General features: G+C 42.9%; 1 protein-coding gene across 2 annotated transcripts in view; it reads right to left on the reverse strand.

Moving 5' to 3' along the window:
• The window catches only part of CALCOCO1 (calcium binding and coiled-coil domain 1), a 42,684-nt gene that overhangs the window by 10,926 nt on the left and 17,866 nt on the right, over nt 1–13,892 (reverse strand). Inside the window, exons 8-12 of one of the 2 annotated variants that reach the window (XM_066584264.1) lie at nt 12,950–13,204; nt 9,194–9,319; nt 8,024–8,119; nt 7,822–7,927; nt 4,348–4,523 (exon numbers count right to left, since the gene is read on the reverse strand). In XM_066584264.1, coding sequence (XP_066440361.1) covers nt 4,348–4,523; nt 7,822–7,927; nt 8,024–8,119; nt 9,194–9,319; nt 12,950–13,204 — 759 coding nt within the window. Of the gene's footprint in view, nt 1–4,347; nt 4,560–7,821; nt 7,928–8,023; nt 8,120–9,193; nt 9,320–12,949; nt 13,205–13,892 lie in introns of both variants that reach the window. The other variant, XM_066584263.1, reaches the window with a different exon arrangement.

The following is a 13,892-nucleotide window of genomic DNA, read 5'->3' on the forward strand; positions in this document are numbered from 1 at the left end:
TAGTGGGTGTATCCTTATACAGTATAACACTGGCCAATCAGTGCTTACTGAAGTGGACACACCCCTTAAACCCTTTCCAATCCAGTGTGTATTCTGGTTTTCCTAGGGGGATTACTCTTTTTCTGCTGTTATACAATGGCGCTGTATGCTGGCTAAAGCCAGTACTGCATGAGGTGACACATTGGATAGGCTCCGGCAGCAGAGAGGCTGGCAATATACAGTAAGAGAACCCCGACGGACGTCTTCCAACATAGGAGCTGTACAGCCTTAAATCATAATGTCTTCAGACGTCAGACAGTGGATTGGAAAGAGTTAACTGTTAACAACCAGTTGTCAATTTATTCATACATTTCTAGGAGGAATAACAGAGGACCACACGGAGTTCTAAGAAAAGGTGTTCTAGAATTGTTACTTTCTGGGGACTACAAGTGTTGGCTAAAACAGAAATGTCAGGAGAGCAGACAAGTCCTCATTAAAGTAGCTCTACCTACAATTGCAAGTTGGAATAACAATAGGGGAATAACTTACTGATCAGTGGGGGTGTCACCACTGAGACCCCCGCCAATCTCGAGAATAGGACTCATGTGTCCCGCTCTCCTGTAACTGTGGGGGTTGCTTCTCTCTTCGCAGTGACGTCACTGTGATTGGAGCGCTGGCTAAGCATATGCGATCACTGCGCCATACATTTCAATATGGCTGACGGAAATATCCAAGCGGCGCTCGCTCAGAAATCTCGGCAGTCCCACTGAAAGTGAATGGAGCGCGAGTGCCCTTGTGCAACCAGTGCTCCACAGTCTCCTCTTCCCTGTAGGGGAGCAATAATCCCGCAGTGAGGAGGACTAGGGACACAGGATCCCCATTCTGGAGATCAGCAGGGGATCCCATGGATAGGGAATAACTTAAAATTGTGGTAGAACCCCTTTAAAAGCAGCATGTATAAGGAACAACTTTTCATGGCACCAAACAATGAGCAGTGGTTTGTGCAATAAGGACCTAACGGTCACTTTCTTCATGGCAAACCTGACTGCTAACGAGGAAGAAACTCCTCTACCTCCACGCTGGCCGAGGGGCGTCACTGTTGCCTAGCGACGGCTCTTGAGGAAGCTGAGCTTTATGTAAATGTAACGTCCGTGAAGTGCATTTACATTTGCAGATCGTGCCAACAATTTTTACAATGGCACAATCAGTGAAGATCAACCATTAATGATACTTTTATCGTTTCCCGCTGATCTTTTTCTTCATTTCCACCGGGCAATTATTGTTACGATCGCTTGGAAATAAGCAAATCATAATGATAATTTGCCAGGTGTAAACAGATTACGGCTTCGTTGTACCTTTACATTTACTGTGACGATCCTTGCTTTAACCTTTCCTATGCAGGAGCTGCTTTATAAAAGAACAACCTGCCTTCTTTTAAAATCTCCATTGCATTGGGTGGTGTCAGACCCACCACTTATTATGTGTATGCCCCCTGGCTCCTGGCTGTTAACAGGTTGATTAGGTATTTTTTAGACTTCCAACTATATTAGTGCCCAATTCTTGTGATCAATCTGCGGCTTAAACAACCTTCCGAATACACAAGAAGGGATGATTTTGCCCCCCTAGCCGAGGATGCAATCTTGACAATCAATAAATCTAATCTAAGTAAGTGGTTGCGATCAGGTATATGTACGAGCGAGACATCCAGAAGAAGCTGTGTTGAGCTCAGTATGCTTAATTTCACAACTGGCGATTCTCAGACAGCCGAGTGTTACCAAGGCACACAATCAGAAATGAACTGCAGTAAGTGTGCTGCATGTGATCATAAATTGCTATAACCTGCTTAATGGACCTGCAAACTAACTAGGCATGGAGGTACATTTCATTTGACCCCTGACGGCTGGCACTTCCAGAACGCACCCCACACTGTAGATTTATAGGCACTTTGTTCACTCCGCTCTTGCATGGTGTGTGTAACCATGCCAAGTACAGAAAGACATAAGGGAGATGCCTACCTGCAGTACAAGAAGGTATATTTTTTTATACTCCACAGTATTAAAAAAAAAAGGCGGATGTAAAGACCAGCGCTGGAGACATATAACTGCAAAAGGACGGGGATATGGTGGTACAGAGTGTCGTAAAAACAATGTGCTCAAACTACAGAGCAGATGGGTGATAGAAAACAAGAAAGAAGCCAGCATGAACAGATCAATGATTTCGGTTCCAGCTGGAGACGGCAATAAGCAAATTGCTTGTACTAAAAGCTCCAGAATGCGTTAACGGCTGCCCGTGTGGAAGAAAAAAAGCCTAATTCTGGCAGCAGAAGTGTTACACACAAAGGTGATACAGTAACGGCCGCAGTTTGCTTTCACAGCAGCCTATTAGGGAGCTTCGGAAAATCTGCTGACCATTAAAAGTTAATGCTTTTAATGCTTCGAGACGTCCGGAGAGCGCTACACGATCGTGTTCTCAACTTTGTGTGGTCGTCAATGGCCGAAGAGTCTTAATTTGACGCGTGGGGAGTAGCTGACCGCAAGTCGTTTCCTGTCCTTTCCGTCTTTGTTAGTTTTAATGCACCTGAAGCTGCATGTGTCTACTGCCTTTGTGCTAACGGTAGGGGAGGAAAAAGTGGGGGTAGGACGGAGGCTTGTTTCTGATGGTAAAACTGACAAAGTGCATTGGCAAGCTGTCAGCGTTAGCCAGCAAAATGCTTCCCCTGAGGATCTACAGATAAGGCAAAGGTGAAAAACAAGGAGCTTACAACTGGACGTTCTTACAGTATATAAATTATTATAGATATTAGTCCTTAAAAGCTCTAGAGGTTTGTGCAAACCGGACGGTTGAAGAGAAAACTGCAGCAGATCCTAATCGCATTATAGGATGCATACGTTCCTATTTATTTCTGATGCTTATATAGTGCCAACAGATCACCTGTCCCCATAGAGGCTCACAATCTAAATTCCCTGCCTTAACCATATACATTGCAGCCAGTTTCATAGGAAGCCTATTATCCTATCAGTATGTATTCTTATAACTGGGAGAAAACTGCAGTAATCTGAAGAACTCATTCAAGCACAAAGAGAACATATGAACTTCATTGCCCTTGGTCAAATGCAAACCCAGGCCCTCAAAGCTGCAAGGCAACCAATGAGCCACCATGCTGGGATAATATTATTGCCGGACCCCCTTATTGTACCTTTGCAATTCTAGGGAGGCATCAATAGTGGTCTGGTAACATCACTGCCTTGCAGCAATGAGTGCAAATTCAATAACACCTATTTGCATGCAGTTTGCATAATCTGTGTATTGGTTTGCATCTTCTCCAGCTTATTTTAGATGTGAAAATTAGGGAACCCTTAGGGCCTATTTACACGCAATGATTAGCACTCAAAATTCATTCAAACAAACGAGTTTGCACGATAGTCGTTTCATGTAAATGCGACACCATTGTGCGCGATTAGTTCATTTGTTACTGACTTTTAGGTTGCATAAAAATGGTCTTTAAGTCGTTCACTTTTCGTTTCGTTTAAATGGCATTCGTTTAGTTGTTTGATAGACTGAATAACTTGAGGGGAGGGGTGATTGTTTGCCTTGCATAAACACAATGACTACTTGTATATTCATGCCAACAGAAGACAATGGCTTATCTTCACATAATTAAAACCCTGCTGGCCGGAGATTCCTCGCATAAACATACACCCACCTATGCAACAACATATACAGTGTTTACTTTAGCTAATGAGGAAAATGGAGAGGATTTCAAACAATTATCTATACATTTAAATGCTCAGCATTTCCATGCCAAAAAAGTTGTTAATTCGTTCGTTTGTTCAAACGATAGTCATTGTGTGTAAATGGGGCTTTACATATTAGATATACTGTGTGTCGCCAGAACCCAATGATTTCTGTGGTATGGGCCAATCATCTAATGACCTCTCAACTCTCCCTGATGTGAGTAGAGATAAAGAACAGGCATTTGGATTTCAATCACCTGATCCTTTTGTTCTCGGGAGATAGGCCACCGGCAGAGAATGGGACAGATAGCATTCAGACGATAACTATTGATGTGTATGGGTAGCTTTACGTTGAAAACTCCGATACACATCTAAACTGATGACACTGCATAAATAATATATAATACATAGTAAATATAAAAACAGGTCATTAGTGAAGATAAAAGACCCGTTCTACTTCCCTCAGGAATGTGACAGGATAGCATACAGAGGGGGAACCGTAAAAGTTTCAGTCTTTGGAATGCTATGCCCATTATGTTTCCATTAACTTGATGTTTTATGGAGGTCGGTTGCATGCTGTTCTGCACAAGTCATCCTTATAAATCATAGGTGTCATTTTCATGAGTATACTCACAGAGTCTGGGTTATCTTCAGGCAGTGGTTGCAGTTGACATGCGATTGGTGAAGGTTGGTTGATCACCACCCGGTGACACTCTTGTGGGAAGACCGGTAAAGCAGAAGAGAGCTGGTCACTCATTTTGTAGGGGTCTTCCTGCTGAGGTAGTCTCATGTTTTCAACAGATTCATCATCTGAGTCGGGGAGACGTAGCAGTGAGTTTGATGAACCTGTGTAATGCAACAAGAGAAGACTCTAAGAGGTAACTGGATCTACTCTCTGTATGAATTGCCAAATGTGCATCCCATCCCTTGAAGACATGGTCCTTTTTTTTCATTTTTGTTTTTTCCTCCCCACTTTATTTATTCATCAATGTAGATGTATGAGGGCTTGTTTTATTGCGGGAGGAGTTGCATTTTTCAATGGTCCTATTTAATGTACCATATAATGTACTGAAAAACTTTTTAACAATGTTAAGTGGAGTGAAATGGAAAGAAAACCCAATTTTGCCATCTTTCGAGGTTGGGATTCTTGTTTCTACGGAGTACCCAATGCAGCACAAACAATGCGCTAACTTTATTCTACATGTCAGTATGATTGCGGCAATACAAAATTTATATAGTTTTTTTTTTTTTTTTGCTCTACTTTTAAGAAATAAAATATTTTTGGAAAATAAATTTAGTTATTTTCTGCTGCCATCTTCTGACAGACAGAACTTTTTTATTTTTCCATTGACATAGTTATCCGAGGGCACGTTTTTTGCTGGACCTCCTAAATATCCTATTTTGTTGGTACCCTTTTGGGATACATACCGTATATACCGGCGTATAAGGCGACGGGGCGTATAAGACGACCCCCCAACTTTCACCTTATACGCCGGTAATACAGTGGAGAAAAAAAAAAATCATTACTCACCTCCCCCGGCGTTCTGTCGCGCTCCGGCAGGCTGTCGCTCCCTCCTCGTCCCCGACGCAGCATTGCTTTCTGAATGCGGGGCTTGAAATCCCCGCCTCCAGAAAGCTAATACACACGCCGTCAGCCAGTTACAGCCATTCAATGACATCATTGAATAGCTGTGATTGGCTAAAACACACGTGGCTTCAGCCAATCACACTATTCAATGACATCATTGAATGGGTGTGATTGCTAACACACGTGCGCCTTCAGCCAATCACAGCCATTCAATGCTGTCATTGAATGGCTATAACTGGCTGACGGCGTGTGTATTAGCTTTCTGGAGGCGGGGATTTCAAGCCCCGCATTCAGAAAGCAATGCTGTGCCGGGGACGAGGAGGGAGCGACAGCCTGCCGGAGCGCGACAGAACGCCGGGGGAGGTGAGTACTGATTTTTTTTTTTGACACTTTTTTTTTTGTATTACCGGCGTATAAGACGACCCCCGACTTCAGAGCAGATTTTTCGGGGTTCAAAAGTCGTCTTATACGCCGGTATATACGGTATGTCTTTTTGATCGCTTTTTATTATATTTTTTCTTGAAGATGGAGTGACCAAAAAGCGCAATTCTGCCGTTGTGTATTTTTTTCTGACAATGTTCATCGTGCAAGATAAACAATTCGTTATTTTTATGGATCTAGTGATAACAAATATGTTTTTAGAGTTTTTTATTTAGATGTTATTTTTTTTAATAATGAAACTTTTTTTTACTCCCCATAGGGGAATTGAACTTGTGATTATTTGATTGTATCTGCAGTATAATATAATACCACAGGATTACACTATACCTCGATCCGATAGAAATTTCATCAAGCCATACCAAAAGCATGGCTTCTTAGGTAATCTACAAGGTGATTGCCTATGGCAACCGAATGGCACCTCGTGATCTCATCGCGGGGCACCCTTTCGGGACACCCAAACTGATCAGTGTGAGAAAGTGTCTGTGTCTCGCTGCATACAACCCTGAACTTCCATGACATAACTTACCTCATGGAGCATTAAAGGCAAATTTAATGACGCATTCACTTTGATTTTATTGCTTATGTGATGTAAATCACTCAAAGTAAAAGGGCAACAGTAATGATCAGAGATCATTGGACGAGCATACAATGAATACTGTAGGTAGCAAAGATTCACTGATAAAAAAGAAAGCTGGAGAAAATGATATTTAGCACTTTCCTTGATATGTTGGTCAGAGGGGTACAGTTTCTCCTTGTGGAAACTACCTAGTAGGAATGAGGAGATTTCTAAAGACCCATTTACACGCAAAGATAATCTTTCAAATGACTGAAAGATTTAGCGATCGTTTTGCATAAAATATTAATGGCCATTAACACTTTATCATCTTCATTTGCACGTAAAAGGGCCTGCAGGAGCTGTTTGCAGAGCCCAGCCTGTGATTAGTCACACGCCTAGCTGTGCACACAGCTGCATTGTTCTGCTCATGGCTGCCAGCAGATTGCAATGTTATCTGCCGATTCCCGTGGAGAGAATAGCGTGTGGTCTACTGAGAGATAAATGTGTTTGCTTTACCTGTCAGTAGCTGAACAATGGATTTTAAGTTCACCTTAAAATCATTGTTCAAACAAAAAGTGCATGATGCCCGCGTTTACATGTAACAATTACCGCTCATTTTCGGTCGTTTGAACGAATTGTAAGCGATAATCGTTATGTGTAAATGGGCCATTAGGCCATGCAATGCTCCACTGGGAAATTCGGCATGCAAATAGTGCAATGCCTCTGCAGCGCCAACTATTGGAAGGCAGCTTCCATATAAGTAAATGTCTGACCTTCTAACAGGCCTTGTAACATGACTCGGAATATAAGCCAAAGCCAGAAACTTCTCCTGAGGTGAATATAACCATGTACAGACAGCTGTTTTGCCTCTCCTCAATGTAGATTAGCTTTCTGGCTGAGTAGGTGAGAGGCCTATGACATGGGTTGGGAGGGGTATAGTTTAGAAGGTCGAACATTGGCTTATATGGAAGCTGCCTTCCAATAGGTGGCAATGCAGAAGCAATGTAACATCTCCCATTCCCATATCAAATTCCCCAGAGAAGCGCTGCATGGACCTATAAGTCTCCTCACTCCTACTTGAATGTCTCTATATGGAGAATCAGCACCCCTCCCGTCCCACATCATAGGACTATCACCCAACCAGCCAGCAGTCTATTGAACACTGACAAGGGGTGGAAACCCGAGAACAGCTGTCTGTACATGGTTATCTGTCCCATCTGAAGAAGACTTTGGTTTTGGATTATATCCCTAGTCATGTTACAAGTTCTGTAGGAGGCTGAACGCTGATTTATAGGCAGCTGCCCTCCTGCAGGTAGCGCTGCAGAGGCATTGAGCCATCTCCCATTTGCATATATTCATAAGTGATATACCAGTAATGATTACTGGTGAATGTACTAGTATTTGAAGATTATATACACAGTCGATTTTGCCCAATGTAGCCACCTACCCAAAATATTGGATGATCCCCATCAATCTTGCATTTAATACACTATTACTCATTCGGTGCTAAATAAAAGACATACTTAGCGCCGCTGGGATATCTTCTTCAACCACTTTGCTCTCTCTCCATTTATCATCTGCAAGTTTGTCCAGACGTTCCTCCAGTCTCCTCACATACTGCATCAACTCCTGAAGAGGCAACAAAAGAAGTGCTCAATCCTAAGGAAATACAAAAAGAGCAAAGGGATAGGAAACAGAATAGGGAATACCGCATAAGAGTCTCACCTGCTTCTCCTCTCTCAGTTGCTCCTTTTCCATTTGTGCAACCTTCAGGGCAGATTTCAACTCGCTCAGCTCTCTCCTGCTCTCTGACAGCTGCACCTGTATACCGGAAGACAAGGAATTCTAAGCCTTTGGCATTACTCACATTATGGCTCATGGACTACGGAGCAATGCAATGTGTCTACTCTGTCGGCAAATAGTATCACTACAGGTTTGTAATAGAACTCATACTAGTTTGGGTAAGCCAAAGAAGAAATGCCATAAAACAGAGAAAAGTATCCAACAAGTTTATTAAGATGAGCCAAATATACCACACATTGTGCTTTACTGGGATATATTTGGGGCATTTTTTCCCCTAAATATGAAGAAAGGACATTTTTTTCCTGTGTTTTCATAAAGTCCACTTGGAAAAATGTAAGTCCGTGTAAATTCAGAAGCACACAGCAGTCTATGGGTCCATATTATGGATCTGTACTACACAGAATTATTATTTCATGGTAAATACAGGAATTTACGAAACGCAAATACCATGTTTCCCCAAAAATAAGCCCTGCTCTGATTTTTGGCTATTTTCAGGCTTGAAATATAAGCCCTACCCCAAAAATACGTGCTAGCTAAACTTCCTGCACTCCTTAGCTATCAACAGACCAACACGTTTTTGTTGCGGCATTCATAAATCCTGCCTCCAGGAAGCAATGTCTCTGATTGGGCAGTGAGAGCTGCTCCCAGCCAATCAATGCAGCACTCGCTGAACCAACTTGACAGCTGTGATTGGTTCTTCGACCGCTGCATTGATTGGCTGAGAGCACCGATTTATGAACGCCGCAACCAGGAAGTGATGTTCTGTCAGCAGCTGAGGACTGCTGGAAGCCCAGCGAAGCTATGGAATTCACAGACCAGCGGCAGGAACCCAGACCACGGTTGTTAGATAAGTATTAATAAGACATCCCATGAAAATAAGACCCTGTGCCTGTTTTGGGGCAAACCTTTATATAAGACAGGGTCATATTTTTGGTAACACAGGATTAGGAGCGCTGACAGATTCTCTTAAAAGCATGAATTTCAACAAATCTAAAAACATACTTCTAAAGTAACATAACATAATTAGCAGTTAACATGCCGCTAACAGCATGATTAGAACATGGTTTATTCCTTGTAATGTCTACCAGGTACCTGGCTGGCATCTTTCTCGTGGTTTAACTGGCATTGAAGCGACTGCCTCTGACTTCTCTCTTCTTGTAGGCTGCTCTCTAGATTCAGCTTTTCAGCTTTCAGATTGACAATCTGGTCCCTCTTAGCCTGGAATGCAGAGAAATACTCACTGATATGCAGCCTCACGTGTCTGAGTGTGACAGCAAGTCACATGGCCACAGCGCAAAAGTTACCAAAATAATGGAATACTCTGAGCAAAACTAATTCACTGTATTATGTCCAGTGCAGGGCCCGAAGAGATGGTGCCTGATGGTGTTATGCAGTCCAAAATGGGAATAAAAGAAAATATAGCGTGTCCCGCAAAAAATAAGCCCTCACACAGCTCCACTGAGAAAAAAACTAAAATAATAACGGCTGTCAGAGGATGGCGACAGAAAAGCTCTTTTTTTTTATTTCTTAGACTACTTACAAAAAAGCTTTTTGTTTAAAATACAAAACTATATAAATTTGTTAGCTGCCCACAGGATAAAGGTGACATGTAGAGATGAGCGAACGTACTCGGTAAGGCCGATTTCGCAATCGAGCATCGCAATTTTCGAGTACTTCACTACTCAGGTGAAAAGTACTCGGGGGCGCTACGGGTGAGCGGGGGGTTGCAGAGGGGAGTGGGGGGGAGAGGGAGAGGGAGAGAGAGAGAGCTCCCCCCTGTTCCGCGCTGCTACCCCCCGCTCCACTACGCCACGCCACGCCCCACAGCGCCCCCGAGTACTTTTCACCCAAGTAGTGAAGTACTCGAAAATCGCGGTGCTCGATTGCAAAATCGGCCTTACCGAGTACGTTCGCTCATCTCTATTGACATGTCATTTTTACCCCACTTTTAGCATAGTAAGAATCCCCCGCCCTCTAAACATGGAGATACTGTTTTATTGCAATTTATCCCACTTGGAAGTGTTTTTACGTTTTCCAGCTCATTATTTGTACTTTGCATTAAATCTTACATTCTAGAACACATTTTCAAATGATGCATTAAATTGTACCGTTAAAAAATACAATTTGTCCCCCAAACAACAAGCTCTCATACAGCTGTGTCAGCGCAAAAAGAAAAGGGTAAGAGGAAAAACTGAAAAAAGAAAAATGGCTGCAGCAGGAAGAGGTTAAAAAAAGGGTCATCTTCTGATGGCAAATCCCCTGTAACCCCTTAGACTAACTTCACACGGGCGTATACGATATTGTGACTGTGAATTACGATCTGCTACCGCGCTCGCCAACAGGTGATTTTCCGTGGATGTGAGGCGTTTTTATATCAAAACTGCCTCGCATCACTTCAGGAAAGTAGCGATCCTCCGATGCGGCTTTCAATAGAGAAGCTGCGCTTTGCATCACACAGTGTGCACCTATAGCACGTGGTGCTATGCTGCCGTCGCCCCTATTGAAAACAATGGGTGATGCGAGGGCATGCCCAAAGATAGGACGTGCCGCGATTTGTTCCCGCATCGCGGTATGATACCATGCAGGGAGAGATCACTCTTGTGTATGATGCCATTCAAAAGAATGGGGTTCATATTTGTGCGAGATTTGTGTGTCTCGCAACTTACAAATCTAACACGATTTTCTCGGCTGTGTGAAAATATCCATAAGGATACGGACCGTTTTTGTTCCCATTTTCAGTTTTTCCTCCCCCTTTCAAAAATAACTTTAACTCTATTACTGCTACTTGTGCAATATCTGTCACTTTTTAAATTAATTTCACAAATGTTTCACTAATACATATGCGTAAAAAAAACCCACTATTAAGGGCTAATTCCCATGGGCGGATTTCCACCGCGTATCACGTGGCGGAAATCCGCGGCGTTGCCCCGCAGCTATTAGGTTCTATTGAACCTAATAGCCCAATGCTCACGGTGCGGAATTCCACTGTGGAATTCTTCCGTACTCACCCGCGGCATGTTCTATTTTCCGCGGGCGTACACGCGGACGGCTTCCATTGCACTCAATGGAAGCCGTCCATCACGATATCTTCCGCTGAAGATAGCGTGAAAACGCTTCCCCGTCTACCGCGTCGTATAACGCGGTGGGCGTGTCATGTGACGTGGTCGGCGTGTCACATGACACTGCTGGCGCGCCATGCACTCTACTGCGCATGCTCGCCAGAGCATCATGCGGGACGTCGGGCGGCGGATCCGGAGGTAATTATGGGGTCTCTGGGGGGGGGGAGGGCGGCGTGACGGGCTCCGCTGCGGTATTCCGCTTTCGGAGCCCGTCATGGCCATGGGCATGAGGCCTTATTTCTTACTGTTTTTATTTCTTCAAAACATAAACATGTAGAATATTATTCAGGAAGTACATCGAATGGGTCGATTCCAAAAAGTGGTGACAAGTAACCCACAAGTACCCTTTTATTTATTCATCAACGTATACTACGTCTGAGGGCTTGTTTCTAGCAGGCCGAGTTGTATTTTTGAATTGCATTATTTAATGTACCACATAATGTACTGAAAAACTTCAAAAAACTTCTAAGTAGAGTGAAATGGAAAAAAAAGCACAATACTGCCATCTTTGGGGGTGGGGTGGGGGTCTTGTTTCTACGGTGAGCACACTGCAGGTAAAATGACATGATAACTTTATTCTATGGGTCAGTAGGATTACTACGATACCAATTTTATATAGTTTTTTTTTGCAGTACTACTTTAAAAAAAATAAAATATCTTTGGAAAAAAATATAATTCTTATCTGCCGCCATCTTCTGACAGCCATAACTTTTACATTATTTCATCGACATAGTTGTGTGAGGGGTTGGTATGTTTTGCAGGACATCCTATAGTTTCTATTGGTACCATTTTGGAGTGCATGCGAATTTTTCATTGCTTTTTATTATACTTTTTCTGTGACAAAAAAACCCGCAATTCTGACATTGTGTATTTTTTCTTCTGATAACGTTCACCGTGTGGGGTAAATAATTTGTTACTTTAATAGATTGTACTTCTGTGAACACAGCGATACCAAATATGTTTGGGGGATTATATCTAGATTTTTTTTAATTATAAATATGAGAAAAAGTTGTTTTGTTTTTTTTACTTTTATTACCTTTTTTTAATAATTAATAAAACTTTTTGAAACTGAGTTTTACATTTTTTTCAGTCCCCTTAGAGGAAAAGAACTTGCGATTGTTTGAGCGCTCATGCAGTATGCTGTAATACCATAGTATTACATTATACTGCAATCTGACAGGCAGCCTATCAAGACACCCCATAGGCATGGCTTGATAAGCAATCTTCAATGGCAGCCCTGTGGGCTTTCAGAAGGCCCCCCAGCAGCTACGGCAACCGAATGGCACCCTGCAATCTCATCGCGGGTGGCCATTTGGGCCCTTGAAATCCAATTGGGGCATTTAAAAGCCGCTGTCAGTATGGACAGCAGCATTAAAAAAAGGTTAACACCAATGATCAGCATGAGTGCTGACAGCAGCTGCCGCCAATGGGTGTCAGCTGTAAGAAGCAGCCAGCACCTGCATTGTATAGAGCGGGAATCGAACCCTCGATCCCTCTCCATACAAACCAGAACGCACATGTACATAACTGTACGTCCTGTGTCGTTAAGGGGATAATGCTGTAATAATCTAAAAACTGTGGGGGTTTTTTCAGGTTCACCTTGTTAGATAGAGCAAAGATCAGGTATCAGTGATTACAATAAATATACAATAAGAGGAGATGTCTGGAAGGGTGCAAATACTTATTCACAGTATTATCTCACCAATGAATCGCATGCCATCATGTTTACCTCCATGCTATGACTAAGTGCCGTCTTTTCTTGCCACCACTGTCCCATGCCTTCCTTATACCTCAGACTCAAGTCGGACACTTTAATGGCCAGGTCAGCCGTTTCCAAGCGGCTCTTGTGAAGGTCAGAGATAGTACGGTCCCGGATAGAAGAGACTGTAGTTAGTTCCTCTCCCAGTAGCATCACTTTCTGTTGGCTTGCCGAGAGTAAATCCTGTGTGCAACGCAGCTTTTCACGTAGGGTGTCCATCTGCAGCTATACAAACATATAAAGGACCTCAGCTCATGCTAAACAAATATACACTTATAGAGCAAGGTTAATATCTCACAATAGAAAAGTGCTTAGTATAGGACTTAGTATGAAAACTTTTTCTAACCAGGAACTCTGGAGCGCAGCAAACATGGGTAACGGTCCTATAAATACTGAGTTTAAATAGGTATTCCAGAAGTAAAACAAGAGGGGTGTTGTCTCTCCTTAAGGAGAGCACCGAAAAAGTCTGTGGAGACAGCTAGGAGGTGAGTGGGTCGAGGAATAGCATCGTCTCTCGCCAAGGAGAGCACCCAGAGGGGGTGTGAGAAGACACCTGAGAGGTGAGTGAGGAGAGTTATAAGGCCATGCATGCTCCTCTGGGTAATTTATGCAAATAAGAAAGATGGGACAATACCTCTGCAATACCTATTGCCAATCATTGTTTTACAGACTTGTTAAAAAGTCTAACATTGATTTGAAGGAATGCTGCCACCCAATAGGTGGCGCTGCAGAGGTATTGTTCCATTTTCCTTATTTGCAGAAGTAAAACATTGAAGGTCTATTCTTAGTATACAAGGACTGATCAGTAGATGGCGAAGCATTCAGGACCCTGCTTATAATCATAGCGAAGAGCACTGCAACACAGCCCCCGAGTTATACAGAGGAGCGTTTGCCTGATACTACAGTTCAGTCC

The sequence above is a fragment of the Eleutherodactylus coqui genome, chromosome 1 (assembly GCF_035609145.1).
Source record: "Eleutherodactylus coqui strain aEleCoq1 chromosome 1, aEleCoq1.hap1, whole genome shotgun sequence".
NCBI lineage: Eukaryota > Metazoa > Chordata > Amphibia > Anura > Eleutherodactylidae > Eleutherodactylus > Eleutherodactylus coqui.